The 27,835-nt window shown below is 35.3% G+C and overlaps 1 protein-coding gene across 1 annotated transcript in view; it reads left to right on the plus strand.

Annotated features, from left to right (window-relative positions):
* The window catches only part of CNTNAP4 (contactin associated protein family member 4), a 244,074-nt gene that overhangs the window by 130,664 nt on the left and 85,575 nt on the right, over nt 1-27,835 (plus strand). The window contains exon 4 of the mRNA XM_074812982.1: nt 21,181-21,328. Within this exon, the coding sequence (XP_074669083.1) occupies nt 21,181-21,328 (148 nt within the window). The remainder of the gene's footprint in view (nt 1-21,180; nt 21,329-27,835) is intronic.

Genomic DNA, 27,835 nt, shown 5'->3' on the forward strand with positions numbered 1-27,835 from the left:
ATTTGCTGTATATTACTTGCTTGGCAACCATAAATTAAGATTTTTTAGTTTTTGTATAGTTAGACTTTTTTTCTCCCTTTCAAAAATTAATGGAAAAGTATGCAGTTAGGAAACAGACTTTAAAAATAAGAAATATCAATAAATATGTTTTTTTTTTAAAAAAAAAACAGGAGATCTAAAGGAAAAAAGAAAACAAAACCCAAACCTCCAAAACCACAAAGTAACTTTCTGAAAATATGAAGATGAGAAATAATGAAGACTGCCAAATTCTAGTTTGCTGGAGTGAAACAATAAGAGCGAGCTATGTTCTTAGTTGGGTTAAATGTCCATAGCGAATTTCCTCACAAACAGATTTTATATAAGGAGGGCTTCAATAATTGATTAGTCTTGCATGTTTTCCTCAGTCTGGATAAAGCACACTGCAGTTGTTCTAACTTACGTTATTGGTTTGTTATGGCACATTTTCAACATATTTTGTTATTTCCTCTAACATGTTTTCCTTTCTATTTTTTTTTCTAATTTCTGTAATGAAAATTCATACTTCAATATTTTAGATGAAAATACTGTCCTTAAAAGAATGATTTCAGAATGTTTTCTTAGTCTTTTCTTCATGTGAGGTCAGATCTTCGCTTTGTTAAAAAAGTAGTCAGTTCAGGTACAATCAGTGGAATTATGAAGTGATGTTATAGATGACCAAAAATGACCACTTAGCATATGTTAGAATATTAAAAATTCTGGCTTTAAGTATTAGATGTTTTCCTCTTTTTTTACACTCCAGAAGCAATGTACCTTCAATGGAAGCTTCCGTTTGTCCTACTTTCTGTCACTGATAGTAATTTTCAGACTTGGTTTTGATCATCTATGGTAGATTATTTTTAACATGCCAGGGATGTCTCTAATACAGTCCTATATGAAGACTTTCTGAGAGAATAAGTCAATTCTAACAGATTTTTCGTGATATGGATTGCAATTCCATTCATAACAATCTGCATTTTTTCCCAACTCCTATGTATTTCCCATAGTAATATTTGGGTGTCACATTTGAAGTACAGCTACTTGTGTAGGACAAATTCTTGCTTCGATATGTGTGTAACCTGTAGGTCCTACACGCCAACCTATTTACCTGGCTGAAGATGAACAACATGGGAACAAAGCTCACATAATAGTGTAGAGCAAGTCTCTGTCAGCATAAGAGTGGACACTAATTGTAAGAGCTGCAAAGAGAAGCATGCAAAAAAGCACCCTGAAGTGGTCTACAGAAGAGCAGCTGGTTATTATGACTGCAGTGTTCTCCCACACTGAGACACTAACTGCCATCCAAACTGAAGATGTATTCATACAACTTGGGGCAATCAGCAAGGATCTCTCCATGAGCAGCTCCAAGCTTTGAGATTGGTTTTCTTGCTTGTTTTCAGGTCTGATGAATTTTCTTGTTAATTATCTTTCCTGAGCTGGAGTTGGATTTCAGTTTCTTGGGCAATAGTTAAAACTACAGAAATCTCTAGAATCAAGTTAATCTTCAGATTTATAATACTGCTTCTTGGTTTGACTAAGTGATCAAAAAAGTCCAGACTGGGACAAAATAGAACTGATGGTTCTGTTTCTATTGTGGTCAAGGACTTCTGTCTGAGACCTTAGAACAAGCTGGATGAGGTAATTTACTCCTTTGTGAAGATGATAAAAACTATGCTGTAGAACCATGGAATAGTCCTAAACAGAGCAGAATTATAAGAGAGATGCAGTTTCTGAACGATGACCCTCAATCCAGTAAGGTCTAGAGAGTGACTTACTAAGAATGTAAGCTGCCAGGAGACTTTATTGGAGTTTCTGGTCAGACAGAGAGCCTGGAAAAAAAGCATGTCATAAAAATTAGGTAGCAGCCTAGCCCTCTGTGGATGCAACCTCAGGTGGGAGCAGCAATTTGGTTTTGGTGATAGAGGGGTCTGTCCCTAGAAGAAACCTTGCTAAAACAACAGAAACCTTGCTTAAAACCTTTCTTTATTTTTATGTCTCTAAAGCAACATGTAGTAGACCTGTGATGCAACAGCATCTTACTTCTGTTATATGAGGGAGCTAGCTACAAAATTCGTGGAAGATTATTACAACATCTAGTAAGATTCTGTTGTTGTTTTTTTTTAATTAGTGCTTAAAGATGTTCTCCACATTCTGCACAGTAGGTCTAAGTGGGGATTTCACAGAATCACAGAATCGTCTAGGTTGGAAAAGACCTTGAAGATCATCCAGTCCAACCATTCCATCCAGTCCAACCCCATTTCATGGGCTAGCCTCAAACTTACAGCCAAGCATTCAGCAGTTTGGACTGAGTGGTAAAGGGGGGCTACACCAGTGTTACTTACAAGATCCTTTACAGGGCAATGGACATTTTCTCTTATTTCCAATGATCAATTATATACTTTCATTTGCTAAAACAATTTTTATAATAAAATACATTATTGATATTTATCAGCTTCAGTCATACCAGCTCCTAAATATGGTCCTAGAATTTTATTTTTTAACTGTGACAGAGCCATTTTCTCCTCAATTTCCTTTCTGTGTCTTCTACCTTTGTGGCAAGATGAGTAAGACCCCTAGTTTACGGCCCTGTGTATGCTAAAAACTGATCAGTATGTAGACTTCCAACTTCTAGAATGGCTTTTCTTCTATGAGAGATGCTAATTTAAATCTCTTTCTTTACCAAATAATGAGAAAATACCAGGCAGACTGGCATGTAGCAAGATCACATAAGCCTTTTTAGATATGATAGAGGTCTGAAGAAGTCTTGTGCAATCCTAGTAATTATTGCTCTTGTAAGATTCCCCTTAGGATAAGACTTCACACGGACCTAATGACAGACAAAACTTCACACAGGCTTAGTAACAAACAGAGTGAGTATATGCACTGAAAACAGAGTCTGAAAAAGTCAAAGTTCATAATTTTTGATTTTTCAGTTCTGAGTTTCAATTAATAATATTTTAGAATAAATAAATAAATACCAAAATACACACATATGTCTTAAAAAACCCCATGTTTCAAGCTATCATATGTAGCTTAAAATAACAAAAGTATTATAAAAATGTTAACATTTTAAGGCTTACATGAAAAAATTACTTAATACTTACTAAATTAATGTTCATGATGAAGTCCTATCAATCCATTATTGTATTGTGTACTTCTTGCTTCTTTGGTTTTTCTTAATATGTATTTTTTCCAAATGTTTATGGGGAATACATTTTAAAGACATTTACCAAACTATATGATATTGTTTATAAATATATTTTTTCAGAGGCTTCTTACTTTATGATATGAAAAAAATGAATTTACAAAGTATGACATTTATTAATATATTAAATACAACATTATGATATTTTCAGTTAAAAAGTATTAGAAATCTTTTAGTCACTCTGTGTTACATGAAGATAATTTGAAACATGGTTGGATAGATGAAGAATAATTTCCATACTCTGGCAGATTGAAAAATATATACAATTGATAACCTATAAAATTGTTGTGTCCTTTTTCTGTACTTATTTTGACATCACTTCTGATTGGCAAGATGCTAATTTGCCAAGCAGAAGCAGTCTCCTTTTATAATTAGCTTGATCCTTGATTTATACAATTATGACAAAGGTTTTTGGGAGCAAACAATTCGTTGTTTCAAAGAGAAGGTGCCTATTATAAAGACCAGATGATATTACAGAATTAAATCAGTATTGGTTTAATCTAAAACGTGATGGTCATAAGTAAAAAAAAAAAAAAACAAACCAAAAAAAAAAACCCCAAAACCCAAAACACACATAGAGTAAGAATTCACCAATTTTAAAAATAAATTGGATATCAAGAGTTGGAGACTTGGTTCTTGAGAATGACTGAGTTGAATTCTGTGGACACTTCCAACTGCTTTGAGTGGACTGCTCACTATCAGACAGACTGTCTGAATGAAGCAATTAAGTGTTTTCACCTCTTTCCTTCCCCAGATTTTTCCTCCCCCCTTAGTATTTGTAAAACACACTGGTGAATTAGTCTTTAATTGTTCGGTTAATTATTTGGGTCATCCTTAGGAAATAGAGTGGAGTTTCTATTGTAGCACAGACATATTGAAATTAATTGATCAAAGGTGAGAAATAAGCTGTCCTCAACAGTAGTGATAAAATGTTTTTTATAACTGAGTTCACTGGAGCACCCCCATGTCACATGGCAGTAATGGTCTCCCCATTTCTTTTTGCTCAGATGAAATAAAAATACTAAATAATCTTAAGTAATTGCTGACCTTAACAGTGAATTGTGAATTAAACTGTATGTGCTTAGTGTCAATTGTAAATGAAAGAGAAAACAGTCCTCAGTGGAATTACTTTTGTCTGATGCAACCTGCATAAAGTGGATTAAGAATACTTTTACAGATGTGCATCTCTGCAACTTTATGTTTCCTTCATTCAGGTGAGGAATAGATTTTGGTGTCTGTTACATGAATCACATGATACTTTGATTTGGTTTTTTTTTTCAAGAACCTTTACAGGAGGTAGTTAAAGAGAAGCCTGCTACTAGAATTCTAATTTAGATTTGTGTCTGAACTCCTTCAAGTTCTCAGAGTTACAGCTCAGTTTGAATGCATTTCAAAAGCATTTCAGCATAAATTTATCTTTAAATGTGTTGTTTTCTCTAGGTATATGAGGCTAATTCTCCATTCCCTTCTGCCTTGCACTTAGTTTCATTCCGATGCACGGAATAGGTAGGGATGACTAGCAAACTAGAATTATCCACCTGAGACAGCTTTATTTACACTCACTCTACAGCACCGGTGTGCACCAAAACCAGTTTCAAGATGTTACAATGTAAGCAAGATACATTAGGTTGAAATATTACAGAAAGTCAAAGGCAGTAAAAATTAGTGTCATAGATGTTCCTACAGACTACTTCAGTTTTCTATACATCTAAAAATAATCTAAAATTGGTACTAAAATCAGTTTGAAATTAAATCTCTTGTGTTAAAAACATGTAGTCAAAGAACTAACATTCTTATTGTCAAGATTTTTGTAGAAAAGAGGATTTTTATTTAGTTATTTCTTTTCCTACCCTACAGAAATCCATGAGATGCCATCCATCCCCTGTTATGGTTTAAAGAATGGGTTTAGGAGCAGTTTCAGTGCACTGTGGAATGGTACTGTTTCTCTTAGAAAAGCTATTCCTACACAGTCTGTTTAGAATATCTAAATTAATTAAATAACAATCAATATCAAGATTACATTTGAACAAAGAAAAATTTAGCTGGAGAGATGTGACCACCCATGTACCTGTAGTCATTTGATCACAATTTCCAGTTTTGCAATGCACAAATGACTGTCACCACCTCTCATCCTTCAAGATTTGTCATAAATGTTAGACATAAAAGAGATATTAAATATTCTGGAAATTATGATAAAAGAAACTGGCAACACTTGTGCTTCAGCAGCACTGTGTGGCTTTGATTTTGTCTCATAAACATGTTGCTGGCATGCAGGCCTCCCTCTAGGGGCACCATGTTGAGCAAGTGAAAAGAGAATTTCTTGGTTCTTTCATATAAGGAGGATCATTTTTAATATAAAGAACCACACTTGATATTGATCATGTTTCTTCAGTGACACTTTATCCAGTGGGCAGTTAATTATTGAAAGAAAATGGTTAAATGTCTAGGAGTACATGTCTAATAGTGTGGATTTTGCAATCTATACAACATTTTTCTCACTGATCTGTATTTTAGCTTTAACCCTTACTGACAGATGGACACATAGAGATGTAATTAAATGCTTGTTATGATTACATAATCTAAAGAGATTAGCATGGCAAACTGCCAGCAGTATTCCCATATATTCAGTCACCTCCACGGAAGAAGTAGAGTTATGGTTATTCATGTCATGTGCTCTAAATGGAATTTATTCCCATTTACCCTATGTAAGGTCTAATTCCTGATTATTAGAGTTGAAAATGCTTGAAAGACCCTTGCAATCTCAAATTGAGTGCTATGTCCATCCTGTTGTAACAAAGAGATGTTCATAAAATTGTGTATTCTTCTCTGGGCTTCTTGTGATGCATTTCTCACTTGCCATAACACTATTAGCATGGAGCTAGATTTGCGTAATATTTGCAGTAACACTAGGGACTATAAAGCAAATACTTAAATCCCTACCTTTGAGATAAATCAATTCCAGTGTAAATTGGATTTACAAGGAGTATCTCTCTTCACATGACTGCATTCTATGTTTTTGAACTTGGGATACAGCAGTTGGGACAATTGAAGTCAAAACCTTATCAGCTCCTGATGAAGTTTGCATTTTTGTTTTCTTCTTAGCAAACAGAGAAGATGAAGTAAAATATCCTGTAGAGGAGATGAGATTAGTGTTCAAGGAGGCTGATGTGTTTTAGCTTTTCTACAGAAAGTAATGTATCAGAATTCTTGTTAATACTGTACTGGTACCTTACATTCCTTCTACTTTCCATCAGATAGCCTGTTATGAAGAAAGATGATGACCATCACTGATGTGTTTTCAGGCCACAAACCTTATGTCATATTATCCCTGTGATCAGTGGAGTTATTCAAATTTATACCAGCAAAGAAACTGTGTCATAGTCAAAGAAGCAAAGGCCTACCTGATGCAATGTTTGATCTGTGTATGTGCCACAGGGTGGATAACTCTAACCAGTAGCCACAAAGATTAAAAAAGTCTTCTCCCATCCCTATTTGGAGATCTAATTTCATGATGTTTATGCAGAGACCTTCTTTATTCTGTCTCTCTGCATTGTAGAGCCGCCAACTCGCTCTCTGCTTGCCCTTCCCATAGCGATAGACACAACCAGCTCAGTCATTTCTTCTATCCCTTCGACAGTTGTACCATTTGCTGAGGTTTGCAGGTGTGCCCTTTCTGTTCCCTGTCCATCATGTATTCTTGATTTCTTTCCTTGCATGCCATATTCGCTAGTCACTTGTATTTGATAGTCATTTATTTGTATTTAAATGCACAGGAGTATAGGAAAGTCTGAACTACCATTATCTTGCTGCTTAGGGTACCCAAATCTGTTGGTTATATTAATACTGGATTGTGTGTCAGACAAAAAATTTCCATGTGACAGATACCTAGGAACTTGGTATTATTCCATTCATGACTTAAAAAATCCTACTGTGGCTTTTAGGACATATCCCCTGGACACAAAAGAGCACTCTAGTAAGTGTTCCTATGTGATCTAGCATGTTTACAGTGCAGACTTCACTTTATCCTAGTTATGGGATCTCTGCATTTAATTTCTGAGGCATCAGGTGCTTGCTAGAGTAGTACAATGCCTGTTAAGTACATTAGTTATTAAACATAGTTAAGTCTCTCATGCTGTGGATTTTCTCTTCTTTTTTAAAAAGATAAATACTCTTATTTTCTGTTTAATATGAGCAAATACTTGTGTTTTTGCTATGTTCTGTGTGTTTTCCTACATGCATCATGTAGGATAAAGATGTTAAGATACCAGTGGTAAGCCTAGAAAGAAATATAATTACAACTGATGGTATGAAACCTTCCAGTCTTCACTGGAGCATGGATTGATGAATGTCTCTTTGTCATGGTTTGACCTCAGCTGACAACTAAGCACCACGCAGCCAATCACTTAGTCACCCCACAGTGGGATGGGCAGGAGAATCAGCAGGGTAGAAGTGAGAAAATTCTTGGTTTGAGATAAAGACAGTTTAATAGATAAAGCAAAAGCTCCACACACAAGCAAAGCAATGTGAGGAGTTCATTCACCACTTCCCATTGGCAGGCAGGTGTTTAGAGCCATCTCCAGGAAAGCAGGGCTTCATCACACATAACGGTTACTTGGGAAGACACCATCACTCAAAATGTCCCCCCCACTTCCTCCTTCTTCTCCCAGATTTATATGCTGAACATGACATCATATGGTCTGGGATATCCCTTTGGTTAGCTGGGGTCAACTGTCCCAGCTCTGTCCCCTCCCAACTTCTTGTGCACCCCCAGACTACTCACTGGTGGAGTGGGATGAGGAGCAGAACAGGCATTGACTCTGTGTAAGTACTGCTCAGCAGTAAGTAAAACATCACTGAATTATCAATGCTGTTTTCAGCACAAATCCAAAACATAACCCCGTACAAGCTGCTATGAAGAAAATCAACTCTATCTCAGTCAAAACCCTTCCAACTATTTTCAGATCATAGAAAATTCTTTCTCCTCCTTCTCCCATCCACCCTGAATAAATGAGTAATATTCTTTGAATCTATTCTGCTAAAATAGGCTACAACAAAAGGATTACTGGGAGGCCAAGTGACCTTTTGCTAAAGTTTATACTGTTTTATTCCACAAATACAGACTGCTTTATTTCGAAAACCTTTCCTTGTTTTGTTTAATTCAAATTTCTACACCTCTTTTCTGCTTCTTTGCATTTCCATCTGGGCTCCAAATAAAATCACTATAAAACCATCTCATGCTGTTACCACCTTCAGTGCTGATAGAGGATTTCTTACGAGTGCCAACAGCTCACCACTTCGGGTTACTTTAACTGCTTCACTCTGATTTTGAAGACAGAACTTTATATGTATTTTATATCCTCATGAATAGCTAAGTTCTGTACTTCTGAGTGGAACATGACTTTGCTCCATGATGTCTCTGTCTCTTGTGCTTACACTGCAGATGTTTTTAAGCACCATGTTCAATAAGTTGAACACTACCAAGAACAGGTGTTCCTCAGTTAGGTTTTTTACATTGTATTAAACAGTCTTAAGTGGCTACAACACACATGTCAAAATTATCAACCAAATCAGTGATGAAACAAATCTTATTGAAATGTTTGCGTCTGTTTCTCATGAATGCAAAAAAACATTATTAGATTTTATTAGGTCAAATAGAAAGATGAAACATGGCAGGAAGTAAATCACAGTATCATAAAACATGAAATATTTTCTTTCACAAAGTGACCTTTCTTTATTCATATTCAGACAGAAGTTATCATAGTCTCCTGATACCTAACTTAAACTTCTGGTTTGGGCTTCTTTTTTGGTTTTGTTTTTTGGTTTATTTTTTTTAATCCTCCAAGAAAGAAATTATAGTGTATTCAGCCTGACAGTTTCACAACTTCTAATTCAAGCTATGAAGATAATGAAGGTAGCTTGAAATCCATGTGTTTTTTTTTTTTTTTCTCCAAAAGCAGAAAAACTAAAAATCTATTTTATTTTGACTAATGAATCCATATGGACAACTTAAATTCTCATATAACCAATTGACTCCAGGACCCAGGTTTTTCATCTGAACAACAAATGATTCATATATCAATCTAGCCATGTTTTTCATCCCAAAGTATTGGAGTCTTACTGCCTATAACACAGAAGAAAGAGGACTTGGTGAAAATTAAAGCCTTGCACAGACATAGTAAACCTGTTGAAAATAGGAAATCTGTTGAAAAAAAATTACATGTTGAAGTTACATTGGGGAGAATATGATGGTGTTCATCAGCTTAATCCTTTGTGTTTTGTTACATTAAACAAGTGATAAGTTTTAACCTTTATTTTTATCTGAATGATCATTTCAATACCTGTATCAGGTATAGCTCCGATTTCACTTTGCCTTTGTTTCTATAAAAGTCTATTAAGTAGTCTTAGTTTATTTCAATGCAGGTGTGTAACTGCAGAACAAAAGCAATCAGCTAGAAGTTTGATTAACTAGAAGGATACTTACATAATGTCATCAGGAAACTTTAATTTGGGGGATTATCCTATTGTTCCATCTTATTTTCAGTGTGGCTACGGTGAACTGTGACATTTCTTGAAAACTAAACCTCTGCTTTTGTATTCCAAATGCTCTTAACAGGAAATATTTTACACATTGGATTTAATTTTTCCTAGTCACTGGTAACTACTTCTGAATGCAACTTTAATATACACTTGCTGAACATTTCTGTTAAAATTTAATACAGAAGTGGTATAAGTATACGGAAAGGTCTTTGAGCCTTATTGTTTACAGCCTATCCGAAAAGCTTAAGCTCTTCAATTTCTCTGGGGTTTCATTTCGTTGTATCTTTCAACAGAGTAAAGCAAACAACATGGAAGCTGCTTGATTTTGACAGGTTTTCTTATAAGCAGAATAGCAAGTACTATGTAAAAAGAAAAGTTATAACTTACCACTGAAGTTTTCGGTGAGACAGATGAAATATTTAACTAATTCGAAAGTTGTAACAACATAAATAACAGATTATCATTATGTTAACTTGTTGTGTTATACACTATTGTGAGTCCATAATGATGAGTTACAGAAGAATTCAAATACAGGCTTTTCTCTAAAGTTAGAAATGGTGAGACTTCGTATATGAAAAGCCACAGAAATAAATTTAGTAGGAAGCCTTTTTATTGAACTCTATTACTGTCTGTGACCCTCAGGACATAAGAGCTACAAAGCATTTGCTCTGCCATTTCTGTGTTGCATAGTTAGTAAGGTTCCCTTCCTTTCTTTCTGGTCATTTAATCTCATTTCAGAGAAAAGTATAAATTGTACACGAAGGAATGTTATACTGTAATAGCATATACCTAAGTTTCATATAATGAGAAATATACTATCTCAAAAATTTTACAACTTTCTAACAAGTAAATATGTGGAATAAACAGGTTAAATATTTTACTGCTCTTTGACAATATTTCATAACATTTATGGAATTTATTATTTCTAAGTGTGTAAAAGTATTTGGTTTGACACTCAACATTAAATAACGTTAGCAAAAATATTTCTTTACCCAACACAGTAGTTGTTAAGCTTCAAACTAATTTGAAAGTAGAAAACAGTTACACTGTAGCTCATGTTCAAAATTCCGTGTGTTCATATTTTACAGATTCTTTCAAACAGATTTATTAAAAAGAAAAAAAAAAAAGTGAAAATGAATTGTCATAATGCTTCCATTAAAAACTGCTTTTGCTATCACCCTCAGAGATCATCACAGTTACCTTTAGAATATCAGAATACAAATTCATGGACTACAGTTCCATATTTTAAAAAGTATATGTATATTCATTTCAGGTAAAGAATTACCTAATCTTTGAAAGTCATTGAGGATAAAGATTGTTTAGAATTCCAGTAATACTATTAAGAAACACATTCATATTTTCAATTTTAAGGGAATATCAGTGAGGTACATGTGCTTAGGTATTAATAAACATAGTGGTTTCATAATTGCATATTGGGAATTAATAAAGAAATGTTGTTGTGATAATTTTTTAAGGGAGGATTAATGAACTTTAATGTTGTGCCCAGTTGTGTTAATACAAGGGCTCCCTCCAATGGTGACAAGTTACTTCAGATACAATTTATTGCTACATATGGGTGAATGAAACAGGAAATAAGGTGGATGTAAGAATTCCAAAAAGTAGTTGTTTCTGGTGGTTTACATAAAGATATTTTTAATGCATACGTTAGTCCCTACACTGTGACATCTAGACAATAAAGTACCTTTTCATTTCAGATCTGCTGAACAAGGGAGAAAAAAAAAAAAATAAGAAAGAAAAAACCCACTGTTTTTATTAACCACATTTCCAAAAGAGCGTAGCTAACTGGTGATAGACCTCTGCTGGCTAGCAATAGCCATTCAAGGGCCCTAGAGTCATACCCTATCTACACTCACCCACAATGCTGTTGAGTAAATGGGGTATTCAGCTGCAACTGCTGCAAAAAGAAACCCACAAACTTTTGTTGTTAGCTTATTTTTTAGATATCAAAATCTTACCCTTCTGTATTAATATGAAACCAAGCTGTTTCAAATTTTGTTTCTCAAAAAAACAAAACAAAATCCAAAACAACAAAACAGAAATGCGGAAAGAATCTCTAGTACTGGGTCCATTCACAAATGTCAGCTGTCACCTTTCATATATTACCTGGTAAATGCAGTCTCATCCTCTCTTCATCTACTTCTGTATATATTCTCTTACGTAAAGGTATGCTGAGATTTCCATTCACAGAGTGAAAGGCGAAAAAGAGAAAGAAACATGACATAATATCCCAGTGAATAAAACACTCACGCAGTGTGAATAAATACCAGAAAGAGATAGATGGAAAGAATATTGGTACAGTTTACCCTGTTGTCCTGTTTCTGACTGACACTGATGGAAAGCTGTAAGAACAGTGTGAAAGTTTACTGAATGCTTACCAGGTGTGGTTTCCAAGCCAGCTGTGATACATGACTTACTATTTCCCAGAAAGAGAGAAAGGTAAAGACGACAGAAGTGGTGCAAAACTGCACCACCATCACCAGTGGCACACACCAAAAAAATTTGAACTGTTTAGCTTTAAGATCATGATTGAAATAAGAAGTCTGAAGAGGAAATATAGGCCCAGCGTTTTTAAAGAAGAAAACAAAAAATTGGCCAAAGGAAAGAGAAAGGAGAAGAGAACACTGAAAAAGGAAATGTTTCAAAAGGTTCAAACATCAACCTAATATTCAGAGAGTATTGAAAGGAATGTGTATCTCTGAAGGTTGGTTTGTATGTCAAGTTTTTGGTGGACTTCATTGCAATGGAGGTGTTAACGCTGTTAGTCCCCACAGCACGGAGGAGGTGGACCTAGATGTCTGAGCCTCACAGAGGTTCCACTGGAATTTCAGTCTGGTGTCACATTATGAGCTTTGGGTTTTTGCCTTTTTGCCTCCCACCACCTGCCTCAAAAGAAGTCCACACAAACCCTCCATTTTATAATGTGAAACCAAATATCACAGAATCTTGTGTTCAGGTTGGAAAGGACCTCAGGAAGTCATCTGGTCTAACACCTCTAATTAAGCAGGGTTGCCTAAAGCTGTTTGTCCAGGAACACAGATGGAGACTGCACAACCTCCTAGGGCAACCTCCTTCTAGGTCTCTGAAAAAAAGAAATTTCTTTACTGTATAAAGCTTTCCTTATGTTCAGACAAAACTTCCTGTGTTTGAGTTTGTGCCTGCTGCCTCTTTTCCTATCATGGGAAACCACTGCCAAGAGCCTGGCTCCATCTTATTTGTGTCCTGCTTTCAAATATGTCCCCTGAGCCTCCTTTTCTCTATACTGAACAGCGTTTCATCCTGTGAGTGATGCTCTAATCCCTTCATCATCTGTGTGACCCTCTCATGAACTCTCTCTAGTATGTCCATTTCTCTCTTAAACCCACAACTGGACACAGTACTCCAAGTGTGGCCTCACCAGTGCTGAATAAATGGGAAGGATCACCCACCACCTGCTGGCCATATTTTGTCTAATTCAGCTGAGGTTACCATTAGATTTCTTTGTAATAATGACATATTACAGAATCACAGAATAATCTAGGTTGGAAAAGACCTTGAAGATCATCTAGTCCAACCATTAACCTCATACTGACCATTCTCAACTACACCATATCCCTAAGCGCTATGTCACCTCGACTCTTAAACACCTCCAGGGATGGGGACTCCACCACTGCCCTGGGCAGCCCATTCCAATGCCTAACAACCCGTTCTGTAAAGAAATACTTCCTAATATCCAGTCTAAACCTTCTCTGGCGCAATTTGAGGCCATTCCCTCTTGTCCTGTCACTTATTACTTGATTAAAGAGACTCATCCCCAGCTCTCTGCAACCTCCTTTCAGGTAGTTGTAGAGGGCAATGAGGTCTCCCCTCAGCCTCCTCTTCTCCAGACTAAACAACCCCAGTTCCCTCAGCCGCTCCTCATAAGACCTGTGCTCCAGAGCCTTCACCAGCTTCGTTGCCCTTCTCTGGACACACTCAAGTGATTCAATGTCCTTTTTGTAGTGAGGGGCCCAAAACTGAACACAGTCATGGAGGTGCAGCCTCACCAGTGCCGAGTACAGGGGTAAGATCACTTCCCTGTCCCTGCTGGCCACGCTATTTCTGATGCAAGCCAGGATACCATTGGCCTTCTTGGCCACCTGGGCACACTGCTGGCTCATGTTCAGCCGGCTGTCAATCAGCACCCACATGTTCCTCTCTGACTGGCAGCTCTCCAGCCACTCCTCCCCAAGCCTGTAACGCTGCTGGGGGTTGTTGCTGACTCATGTTTAATTTGGTGACTTTGTGCTTCCCTGTGCTGAATGTCATGAGGTTCCTGTTGGTCCATTTCTTCAGCCTGTTGAGGATTGCAGAACTACAATCTGGTGTATCAGGCACTCCTCCAAGTTTTGATGTCACCATGAAACTTGAAGAGGCTGCACTCTGTCCCAGTATCTAGATCGTTAGTGAAGACGTTAAATAGTATTGGATACAGTATTGACCCCTGGTGTACACCACTCATTAATGGGCTCCACAGAGCTTTTGTGCCACTGGGTCCAGCTGTTCAGCCAGTTTTCAAATAATGCAGAATTAAACTCACCAGTGATGTCTATGCTTTTAGTACACTTGTGTACAATACCCAAGTGTTTATTTTGCAGAGTAAAGAAATGAGATTGCTGGCGGGACACCTAGCACAGAGCATCTACAGAGATGTTTTCAACTAAAAAAAGTAGTTTCTGAATTTCACCTGTTACTTATATTGAAGCTTGTGATATCCCCTTCTAATAAAAATTATAGTGACAACAGTCATACTGCTTCCACATTACTGTTGCCAAAGAGGAAGCTGCAGTGATTAAATCTAGGTGGTGGGAGATACAGGTTTATATGGATGTCTCACCAGCTACTTCACAGTGTGCTGAACATTTAACCTGCTTTTTTTGGAATTTTCCTATCTGTGAATTGGTGATGATAACAATTTTTTCAAGTGTTTTGACATTTATAGTGGTCTCATTAATTTTAGTAATTGTTTTCTTGCTTCTTTTTGTTCTTTAAAATTTATTTGCAAATGTTTTCTGTTCAGACTGTTTCAAGATAATGTTTCTTTAGGTAATATTATAAGTGAAACATAGATTCACTGCTTACATAAATCTAAGTACACAAGTGACTTTTTTAGGAGGGTATTTTCAGCAAACAAAGCACAATAGAATAAAAAACAACATGGCATAAAATATAATCCAGTTATTGGTTAAAGGTATGTTATGGCTTGTCGATTCTATAGTTTTGTTTGAAGTTTAAATATTTTGGCTTAATTTGGTTTTGATGTTTAGCTGTCCTTTAGCACTTTTCAGAGGAACATTGATCTAGTTTGCAAGTCTTTGGGAAGACATTAATTTTAAACAATGCTCAAAAGAGGGAACTGTAAAAGGAACAATCTATCTTTTCAAGTTTATAGAGAAATTGTGTGTAGTTAGTGTGTGTATAGAGGAATTCCACTGGTCATACCAATCTTCTTGCTGAACATTGTAATTATATGATGTATTTCTTGCATCCTTCACTGCCTGTTGTCTTTTATGCTGTGAATTTTAGGAAATTTTTGCTGTTTAAAAGCTGGAAAACATCCAACACACTTCTATGGTGCTAGAATTTCTCATTGTTACATAAAAAAAAAAAGAGCTTAAAGTTAAGGAGCATGAATAGCCAAATGACAGGACCATGTAACAGGACATGGCTATGAACTAGTTAATATAAACATGAAAAAAGAGAGCTTGAGTTTTAAATCTAAGAAGAAATATCAGTAGACAGCAGAGAGGATGAGGTCACAGTCATACTGGTCAACTAACCACTTCAATACAGTAAAGCATTCCCTCTAATGTGCTGCCATAAACTGTAAAAAATACTACAGGTGGGAATTGGAGTGTTTCAGAGAATTCTTTTGGATACTGACTAATTTGAAATAACTAGCTATAGTTTTATATATATAGTAGCTAGAGTTTTATTTCTTCAAAAGATATCCACTCTCCTCCTGCTTTTCATCATCATACATGAGAATAATTCACCTTGAGGTGTTCTATAATGAGCAGAGACACAGTTTAGTAACTTCTTATGAAGGGAAGCTATAGAAGATAACTATGTACAATGTAATCTTTAATTAAATAAATTCCTTTTCTACATTTCTAGCTCATCATGTGTAAAACTATTAGTAATGCAGTTGCAAAATAAATAGTATTTTGGAACATTCTGAAGAGTACTCAATAGTCCATTTTTGTCATTTGTAATTTTAATAGCACTCAGAGATGGCTAGTAATTAAATGTGAGAATTGTATTCTTCTTGGTAAGTCAAACAATTTTCTGTAAGAAAAAAAATAGTATTTTCAGTGCTAAAAGCTAGAAGATTCCAATTCTGAACTCGCAGTCTAGAAGTAGAATAAATTATACCTTAATGACAAATGCTACAGCACAATGAATTAAGAGATATTTAAAATATGTTGAATGGTATTCCTTAAAATATTCTTAATGTACTGCAAAAACACTAAGTGAAAAATATACTTATAGGTGAAGTAGTATTTGAAATCTCTTTTCAGAGATCTGAAATCCTTTCAGGGAATTTTAAAATTTTTATTTGTTTAGTTTTTGTTTTTCAAATAGCGTGTTCAAATGGAATTGTACTTTGTGAATTTCATCACTCAAGTTTATGATATTAAATGATTAATTCAGTATGCTGCAAACATCTGAAATCTTATAAGCAAGCACATTAGAAGTTTCTGTATAATAAAAAAACTTAACAAATGAACAAGCAAAAAAGTAAACAAACCCAAACTCCATTGTAACTCAGGAAGATGATAGATTGAGGGAACCACTGAATGAAAGGGCAGACATAATATCCTGTGCATGACATCAATATATCTGACAGTAATTAGTCATGGTTGCAGCATGACAGTGACTTTAAGATCCCTCCACTCTTTTGCTTAGAAATCATGTTATTGCTATAACTGGACAGATATTTTTCTTTTGACCTGGTCAGATGATGGGCACAAAGTGCAGATGATGTAAATGCATCAGAACTTGCCAGATGGAGTAGTTTCCTACTGAAATAGTGGAAGATGTTACAAGCAGTAGACATTAAGTAGAACAAGAATTTATGATGGTTTTCTAGCCAGGTTTTTTTCTATCTGGTCTATATTTATCATGTTGTCATTAATATACACCAGCCTTCTTTGAAGAAAAGATTATAATCAGTCATATTTATGAATATGTGGAACTGCTGTGTGGTTTTGTGAATTTAAGATTACACTAGTATAGTTCAACTATATCTTCAAACAATTCAGTGACAAGACCTGGTGAAAAATACAGGGAGTAACTTCCGTCACAAGACCCCTCACTAAGATGCCACTGCTAATATTTTATAGCTAATAGATCTGTTCAGTTTTGCATAAATCATTGATTATAACCAATAAAACCCTAAAAATCTTTGATCATTTTATCTATGCAATCATTTTCTCCTAGCCATAATTCCAATCTGGAGATCAAGTAAAGGAGACCGTTTTCTGGTACAGTGTTTTCTGATCAGAGTGAAGGACATTCACACTGAATTTTTTACTTTAACTGAACAGTTCACATCTGCTGACTTTTAGGACCGACTTCAGAAGACTAACAGTAACTTCCCACAGTGGTAATAGGATGAGAAGGAAGAGTCTGAAGGTTTGGATTCTTGTGCAATGAATATTTCATTGACATTGATGTTAATTGTACTGTGTGCTAGGTTAACTTGAATAAACACTCCTTTTGTTACTGAGATGTAGATAGTTAAAACTACTATATGAACTTAGATAGAAGTTATAGGAGAAAATTGATTTTGAACTCTGTTCTCAGAAGAGCTCGATATGGGTTAATCCTGCAGCATTTTTAGAGTAGTATGAACGATGCTCTAAGGTGAATAAATTGCCAGTAGTCTGCTGGGATTTCTATTCCCTTTGTGACAACCCTATGCACTATTACAACTACCATTTTGGTGTGTGTCATAAGCAGAAAAACTTGTACAGGCAGTTTGTCTTGACAGTGTTTCCAAAGCATAACCATCATCATGCAACAACAGCGAGTATTTCATATGAACAGCTCTGAGTTACTTCACACTGATTTTGTCAACTGCTTTTGCTGGTTTTGGTAGTAGAATTCTAAAACACATGAAGAAGCTCAGACCCTTCTTGAGGTACACTAGTACCTCACTGCTAAATTTTCCCTTCTGACAAAATTATCCAGGTTGGGATCCTCTTCCAGTTCTTATCATTAAACATGAAATGAGAATTTGCATCTAAGTATACTTATTTAACATAGTAATATTTGTATTTAATATGAAGTAATATTTATAATGAATAGAATAATATTTATTACTATGGGTAAACAATATATGTAAAAACATCGTGCATATTATTTAGTCATATAGTATGTTTAACAGTGTATATATAGTATAGAGTAAAAGTTGCATTTGTAGATAAGTATCATGTGTTCTTAGGTGGCTCACTATACACAGTGTATGTCTCATACACAGCTTTACCTATGGGGGACATTTTGACTGGCTGAGGAAGTTTTGGACATGATGCTGGTGCTATCCCTGGTCAAAAAATATATTTGCTTTATGGATAGAGGATAGAGAGGGAAACAAAGAACTGTCTTTTTACCTTACCTTGATGTAAGCTTACCTGCACAATCGTTCTGAGCTTTGTGATGCCCTTCTACACACAGGATTTAACTTTATTAATACAGTCCAGAGCATATGTGTGATTTCTGATGCCATAATGAACTGAATAATTCTGTCTTCAGAGCAGAGTTAAAATAACTTAAGGTAAAGAAACCACAGGGTTAGAAAATGAGTAAGAGTGTTAAAACAAGTTTGAGAGTAGGCCTTCATTTCAGGCTTCAGTACAGCTCAGGGTACTTTTCCTTTGTGGAATACAATAGGCCGTGAAGAGCTATCTACTTAGATATCTATACTGCTGAGTGCCCCTGCTACCATTTAAGGCTAAACTGTAATATAGTATTCCCATGTTTCAAAAACAGCATTCTTTGAGAAAAGTGGTATGTCTCCATGCTATTAAAAAGCAGTATAATATAGAATCTGTGAGAGCATCAATTAAGATTCAGTAGGCAGTTATATTATCAGGGGTTAGCTTTACAACCTTATTAATATTTATGCAAACAATGCTTATTATGTGTAACATTCATATTAACTGAGGGTCACACTGAGTCTTTTTAACCATGAGATAGCTGTGTAGGTTGTGAGGGCTTTGTATAATCTAGAATAATGGAATGTTCCCTTTGAGTGATTTGGTACAAAAATGAAGTGATCTGAACAGTCTGAAGAAGACAGGGATGGGAGGAGGAAGGGTCATTATATGGTTTTAATTGTTGTGTGTTTAAATGATTGTTGGATTGGACAGTGATATAGTAATTGCATGCTATGGTAAAGACAGAAGTGTATCTGTCACATTGAATATGCCTCTCCTCTAAGAAGCCTACAAGCTACTTCCATAGGCTTCAGATATGCCTTTAGTATTTTTGGTCTGGAGGAAAAGCTGTCTGATTGCTAACTCTTTTTCTTGTGAAAAGATTTAAAACTGAAAAAAATCCCCAAACCATGTATTTTAATCTTTAGAGTGTTAAAATCAAGCAATAAAGACCCATTTAATACTCAACTTGATACACTTTGTGTTCTTCCCAGATAAAAGCTTTGTAAAATGACAGCTAAAAATATTGATTTCTAAACTGACCGTTCTGAATGGTTTAAAGAATAGTTTGGATTACTTTCTGGCTGTTACTGAAGTAAAAAAACTACTTTTAAATTAAGAACACATGACTTAAGTATGCCCTGCAGTAAAAAATCAAACAATATTCATTCTGTACTCAAAAATTAACAACTAATTTTCATGACATGGCTGCCATCCAAAAATGATTTTGGAAAACATTTAAATCTTAATTGAACACTTCATTTGCTCACAGTACTTACTTCTGTGACCTGGGTTCTGGTTCAGTCAACAAACTAATTGGCACTTTCTTTGGCAGATTATTTGTTGCAGACTACAAGTAAGGATTTTAAGGGACAAGAGGTCTGGAAGGGTCTCACCCTCCAAATAGTAACTCTTCTCCAGTGTTTGTTATTGCATGTTTTCACCTTCACCCACTGTGATAGTGAACGTATAAAGCCTGAACATGAAAGTGGTGTGGACGCTCAGAGTCACTAACTCTCATTGCTTATTTTTAGCTTAATAAGTTAGCTGTAATGAGCCCATCTACTAGCTGTTCTCTTTTTTCTTTTATTTTCTTTTTTTTTTCCTATTAAGTGTTCAGAGATTATTAAAATTTTACTAGTACAGGGAAGGGAAGGTGAAAAGACTTATGTATAGGAAGGTAAATAATGAATGCAATGAAGTTCACCTCTGCTTCCAAAACTTAAGCTACATATCTAAAGTTCTTCTGCAATTACATCTGTGGTTTATAACTATAACAACAGTACTGTCCATATATCCAGAAATGTGTACGCTTTTTAATTCTGATAATCAAAATATTTCAGAGAGCTATTTTTGCCTATCAGATATTTAGATTCAAATGTTTGAACAAATTATTTCTGTTTGACATATCACAAACAGGCAATGAGGAAAAAAACCCATACTGCATCCGAACATGTAACCAACAAAATCAGAAGATATACTCCAGTCTTTAGGATGCTAAAGTTCATGATTACAGCTCTTTAAATTTTTTACATTCTGCTTTACATTTCTTTATGTTTCTTTATCTAACAAAAAGAAAAATTAGTCCTATCAGTTAAATAGTGCCAAAAAAGTTTCTATGGTAATACTTTATTTTTTTATATCTGACCTGAGAAAAAATCCTGAAATTTAGATTTTTCTTTTTCAACAGAACACTGAATTAAAATCCTTTCAATAATGCTCTGGTTTCTTTAGTTGGAAACCAGAGTCTTTCAACACCATGGTCTGTCAGTATGAGAACTTTTTGGATTCAGCCTACTACGCATCTAAAACAGAGATTTGCAATGAAATTTGTCTAGCCTTTTGGTAAGAGGAAATGATAAAGCTTACTCTGTTGTCTTAAAAAAAAGTATTAGATGGTACAATAAACTGAAATGCCAGGGTGCTCTACACATTTTGTGAAAGCAATGTTTGATTTTGAAATGTTTCATTCACTTACATTTTAGATGTGAGATTTTTCAGAGTGTGGTGTCAGTACTAAATGCACAGATGACTTAACACTTGATCCAGAAGAATAATCAAGATTGATTCAACAGTTGTTCCTATGGAATTCACTGACAATTACATTTTATTCCTGTGCTTTACTGTTTGCCAGATGAAGTTAAAAAATGAAAAAAATTAGCAATACTTCCATATATTTCTGTATTCAATATGGATGTGGCTGATCTCTTTTTCATTTTCTTCTAGGCCTTTGCTGGAAACACAAATGCAGACAGCGTCATATACTATAAACTTCAGCATTCCATTAAAGCAAGATTTCTCCGTTTTGTGCCTTTGGACTGGAATCCAAATGGCAGAATTGGAATGCGCATTGAAGTGTATGGATGCACATACAGTAAGTGTTTTGCTGAACCAGCTAAATGAAATGAGTATTAATCATTGTCTTTTGCTACCTACATTACACTTGAAAGTAGATTTCTAAGCTTAAATTTGATCTTGAAAAAAACTGTTTCAGTAAGTTTAAGTGCAGGCTTCACTGTTTCTGCATCATCTAACAATATATGATTCTTATTTTTCAGTTCTCTCTGTGTTGGAATGAATGGAATGGACATAATCCAATAACTGATTTACCACAAATTCTTTTTCTGATAGTCTTAAACTGCATCTTAACATGGTGCACCTTCTACCTGAAGGGCAAAATGTGGAAAATGTTTAGCTTTAAATATATATGGTCTTGGTCCTGAGTCAATAAGAGTACAAGTGGGTAGACCCAAAAATACACAGTTGAAGGATACTTCAAATTTGTTATACATTTAAGGAGTACTTTTGGAATAATTTTTGTGTCATTAATAAAACATTATTAACTGATATCAGTATTTGGAAGACAAATGCATAAGTGTTATTGTTGTATTGATCTGCTGGACAATGTAAATCGTCCTGTTGTTTTCCTGTTACAGTTCTTCATCCCTGGACTTTTAAAGCAATATTCCTCTTAGGAAGTTGTTTACTGCTTTTTATTCTCCACATCTTTTCTCCATGAGGGAAACACAGTTTATTTTAAGTCACCTCTTTAATCGCTTCTTTTAAGTACTTTCCTCTGTTGGTTTTGGTAGATTTTTTTTTTTTTTTCAACTTCTGTTTAAGTCATTCTTTACATGGCTGATCTCTTCTGAATGGTCTCCATGTATCTCTCTTCTATTCCCATTCATTAGTATCTGACTTTAAACCGAACACCAGTAAAACACATCTCTGGGCTTTCTGCCTTAAACTTGACTTTATAAAATGAATAAAATATCATGAACTAAGGATATTGACAATTTCAACCTGGTTGCAGGAGATTAAGTCACCTTGAAAATTAGGTAAACTGTCCCATCTCAGAGAATAGACAGTTCATGCCAGGAGAAGGGTGTGAGAAGCTAAATCCACACAGAATTCCTCAGTGACATCTGCCTGGAGACTGGGAACATGACTTATGATTCCTGGAGCAATCTAAGTATACTGCTCTAAGTGAGAAATATGGCCAAAGTTCAACTTACCCTCCACTTTTTTAAGTATCAGGACTACTAAAAGTTAAAAATGGAGGCTGAACAAATGACTTTATCATTCCCAGCTGAAAGCTCATCTAAATATCTCATATGAAATCTCACCTCTGTGGTACTTGATAAGAATACATTCTTTCCTGTCTCTAAGCTTCACTGAAGGTCAGCCAGCTTTGCTTTGTCCCAGTCCTTTACCTTGTGCATTTGACAATGTTTAAATCCTTACTCAAAGCCTTGTTCTCAAACATTTGCAAACTAAAGAGCTCTCTTTTGCACATGCCTAAAATCTAGATTTTAATTATCTATATTCACTACTGTAATTTTCTCTATCACACACTGCAAGGTATCTTATGGCTTTCTTCTATGATATCTCTATTGCCATGCTGCCAATGGAAAAAAATCTATGAGTCTAAAGGACAAAAAAACGACAGTGTCCATGTTACTAAAACTAATAAAACATACAAAGTAAACATTACACAGTTAAAATATTTTGTGTGTGGTCTGTAACTACTTTTGAGGAAGATTATATATTTTCCTGTCTTTTACTTCTATGGTGGAGGATCGATCCTATAGCTAGCTTGTGGAAACAAATCAATGATAACCATCATCTAAGATTAGGCTGAATTTAAAAAGAATATTTACTTCATCCATTATCCACTGTAATGCAGTACATAATGAACATGATAGTGTTAAAATACGGAAACTTTTTAAGCTGGTTAAGATTTTCTCTGTATTAATAATGTTGTAAGTTCTTGAAATGCCTATTTTTCCTGTGCATAATTGCTTTCATGCCAAATGAATTGCAGACTGTTTATCATACCTTTATTTATTTTAAACATCTAGAATTAGGATGTGCTTTTAGAAGTTCAATTCAGTGGTTGCTGTTGACGACAGCAAGATTATAGTCTTACAGTTCTAAAATATATTTGATAATTTTAAAGATTAATTCTTTCCCTCCAGTCTTTTCCTCCATTTATGAGACACATGCAGAACATGTAGTTATTGTTACAGTAATTATGCCTGGCTGTTTCTGAATTGCTATGTACTTTTCCAGGTGGGATCAGAAAATAAAGAAAAGCAGAAATGTCAATGATACCTATTTTAACTTTGATTCACATCCAGATTTCCCATTTCTCATTCTTCCTTTCAGAGAGATCTCACTGGGTCTTATATTGTAAGACTAAGCAGGTCTCTTTCCATTTACCACTGAGTATGTGGGCTGTGTTCTATATTCAAGTGCAAATACAGTAATTTCTTCCTTCAGTCTTATCTGTTGCAAATTCCACAAGTAAAACTAAAACTGCAAGAAAATATAAAGTGGATCTCACTATTCCATAAAGTGATACTGAAAAATGTATGTCTGTTACATCCAAAAGAAGTCTCTTTTTTTTTTTTTTTTTAAACAGGTTATCATGATTTTTGTTTCCTTTTTTTTTTTTTTTTTTAAACACAGAATACTTTTTTACTATGAAGTTTTTAGGTCGAGGACTGTCACATTTTGTATGTTTGTAAAACATGCATCCAGAACAAGTCCTTCCATTTTTGCCTCTTAGCTCTTATGGAATAGAAAGACTAAATAAGTGTAGTCAGTTATGGAGTTATATGAAACACCAGAAGAGTTCTCCCATATTCTTTGTATTTAGCTTTTCTCCTTCCTCATTCTGCTACCTCTGCCGTGTTCCTCAGTTTTCTTACTCCTGTTCTACAGCCTTTTTCATGTAAGAAAGACATTTTCTACCTCCAGGCCATCTCCCTGGCTTCATGTGAACTGATGAAATCTACTTGTGTCATGTCTACTGTGCTAACACCACCTCCCCCCAAAATCTATCTCAGCCTCTGACTGTTAGTTCTTCCTATTTAGTGTGTGAAAAAGAGACTGATGAATCTCTACAGACATTTCCTGTGTCTTGTTCCTGAAATGTCAGATTGTGACAATTAAGCCATGTAAAACAGAGTTTAGGTTAAGCTATCCCCTGGCACTACAAAAGGGAAATTATAAGTCTCTTTGGCTTACTCTTTTCTCCCTTAATTACAATGCTCTTTCTCATTCCATCCACTGAAAACCAGTAGGCTAAAAATAGAAAAAAAAAAAAAAAAACCCACCAAAAAAGCCTTTTTCATATGATAAAGATAGGTTTAAATGTGAAAATTACAATTGTGTAAAATTGTAGGGGAAGGGTAACTGGGAACTAAGTGTATCCTGTACATAAAACATCATTAGATGCAGTGCCTAACAACAAGCACTGCAGATACTGTGATATGCAAACCCTCTTCCAGAGTCATCTAACACTGTTAAATGTGTTGAGGCTTCTTGAGCATTCCCCTCCTGGCTGGAATGCATAAAATCAATGGCACAGTTACATCAGTCAAAGAAAGGACTTCCCATCCTCTTCTTAACTGGGATAATGCGCTTTCAAGGGCTTGATGTGAATGTGATTGTAAAAAATTTCATTTAAATGGGGCTGATTGTGAACAATTTTAACATATCACTTTTTTTTTTTTTTTTCCCCCCCGAAGGGTTTTATTTAAAGCAATACCTAAGACCAGATTCACCTAACTTTTCTGAACACTGTGAACCTTTCAAGGTCTACTTTCCCCAAAATTGGAAAGGGCCGGAGAACAGATTTCACATTTTAATACAATTGGGGTCAGAACTAAGGCTATCTAAAAAAAATTAAAAATACTGAACAGTTTGCATTGTTTTAAGTTTTTTCCTTATAGAGCATTAGCATTAATTTCACTTAAAGATCAACAAAAATCAAATTCATTTTCAAACAAAGAAATTGCATATAAAGCTTTTGCTCAGGATCACTAGAACTCTTGATCCTATTGTGTGTGAGGAAACTTCCAGAATTTCAAGTTTCTCAGAGGCATTTCATCACTTCCAAAGGTATTTTTACAGTATACTAAGGATTTAGATTACATTAATTTGAGAAAGACACATTGTAAATTGTGGAAGCAAAAGATGAGTGTTCACAAAGCAAATCAACCTTTTTTATTTTCATTATTTATAAGAGTAGAAAAAACCCATGGAGACTGATGTTCAAGTCCAGGGACTATAAGAAGCTGAGAGTAGTTAGTAAATATGAAAGAGGAAAATGTTATGGCACCCTGAGTATCCTATTCTGATAACCCTGTAGGAGACCCAAGATTTATCTCTCACAACTCTTGTGATTTATTTCTAGTGGTAATGCATAGATGGTGAAGGCAAAACATGTGTGAGAAATGTTATAGGAATATTGATTAACATCTCCAGCCCTTTCACAATCTTCATTCATGCATGGCAGTGGGGAGAATGTTTGATTTTGTTTATTTTCCAAATTTGGACAGAGTACATTTTGCTTCTTGGGAACTAGTGCTGCATAATAGTGAAAGGGATTTTGGAGAGCAATGCTAAATATTGTTTATGCTCTTGTCTCAATAACTAATAAGACTATGTTTCCAATCAAAAAACCCTGCTGTTGTGAGTACCTACTAAGAATATATCTAGTTAGCTTGTTTGATAGATACATAACAATGTACAAGTTCTATTATTAAAGTTTTTATTGAAGCTATTAAACTGCACATTCATTATTTAGTTTAACATTGATTAATGCTTTTACTGTCCATATACATTCAATGACATAATGAAGTCAAATAGTTAACCTAGGATTAATTTTTAGGTAGAATGTCATATTTATTCATTGTATGTTTGGTAAATGGATTCTTCATCCATTTAGAAGTACATTATCAAGATGTGAAGAAAATCAAGAAACATATTTAAAAACATAGCTGCATTAACTTGACAAGAGTTTTGGAAAATGGAATATAAATGACAGACTTTAAGTACTATAGTTAATTTGAATTGAGTTAATTTCCATGCCAACAATGTGGAGAAATATTTTTAGTGAAATTAAATAAAGTTAGTAAGTAGATAACAGGTTTCTGTTGACTTGCAAGAAGTCAGCCAGTCAGTTGAAAAATAACTTCATGTTTTATTGAGTGTCCTTTACGTCTTCATTTATTTCATAAATGAATCTTTCAAGGGTCATTACCATTTTCTTCTTTACTTATGAACTGTGAATACTCTATGAGCTTTTTATAGAGTTATCAGTGTGCTGGTTGATCAATCTGTACTGATTTTGACAGATATTCTTTTGTATTATTGAGATAAAATCAGTCAAGTTTTCTCCTTTTCTTTTCTTTTCTTTTCTTTTCTTTTCTTTTCTTTTCTTTTCTTTTCTTTTCTTTTCTTTTCTTTTCTTTTCTTTTCTTTTCTTTTCTTTTCTTTTCTTTTCTTTTCTTTTCTTTTCTTTTCTTTTCTTTTCTTTTCTTTTCTTTTCTTTTCTTTTCTTTTCTTTTCTTTTCTTTTCTTTTCTTCGTTTCTCTTCGCTTTTTCTCTTTTTCTCTTTTTTCTCTTTTTTCTCTTTTTCATCTTTCCCTTTCCCTCTCCTCTCCTCTCCTCTCCTCTCCTCTCCTCTCCTCTCCTCTCCTCTCCTCTCCTCTCCTCTCCTCTCCTCTCCTCTCCTCTCCTCTCCTCTCCTCTCCTCTCCTCTCCTCTCCTCTCCTCTCCTCTCCTCTCCTCTCCTCTCCTCTCCTCTCCTCTCCTCTCCTCTCCTCTCCTCTCCTCTCCTCTCCTCTCCTCTCCTCTCCTCTCCTCTCCTCTCCTCTCCTCCCCTCTCCTCCCCTCTCCTCCCCTCTCCTCTCCTCCCCTCCCCTCCCCTCTCCTCCCCTCCCCTCCCCTCCCCTCCCCTCCCCTCCCCTCCCCTCCCCTCCCCTCCCCTCCCCTCCCCTCCCCTCCCCTCCCCTCCCCTCAGTAAAGTATGTGACCTTGAAAAAAATTAGGTAAAATAATGCCATAAATAGAAAGTAGAATTCACTGTAGCACTGTCATGGAGCTGTAACACACTACCTACCTTTAGGCATAGTCATGATAAAGATGAATGTAAGTAAGTCAGAAAGCATACATTTATAATGTAATAAAATTCCTCAGTATTACTCTTTTCTTCATCTGTAATTATTTTGTTTATTATAGTACAGAATCAAGCAGGTCAAGGGAGCTGATTCTTCCCCTCTACTCCACTCTCATGAGACCCCACTTGGAGTACTGTATCCAACTCTGTGGTCCCCAGCACAAGAAAGACCTAGACCTGTCAGAACTGATCCAGAGGAAGGCCATGAAAATGGTCAGAGGTTTGGAATACCTCTCCTATGAAGAAAGGCTGAGAGAGTTGGAGTTGTTGAGCCTGGAGAAGAGAAGGATCTGGGGAGACCTTATTGTGGCTTTTCATACTTAAAAGAAACTTTTAAAAAAGACGGAGAGACATTTTTCCAGGTCCTGTAGTGACAGGACAGTAAGAGTTTTAAAGAGCCTAGATTTAGAT

This window comes from Strix aluco, chromosome Z (assembly GCF_031877795.1).
Source record: "Strix aluco isolate bStrAlu1 chromosome Z, bStrAlu1.hap1, whole genome shotgun sequence".
Taxonomy (NCBI): Eukaryota; Metazoa; Chordata; class Aves; order Strigiformes; family Strigidae; genus Strix; species Strix aluco.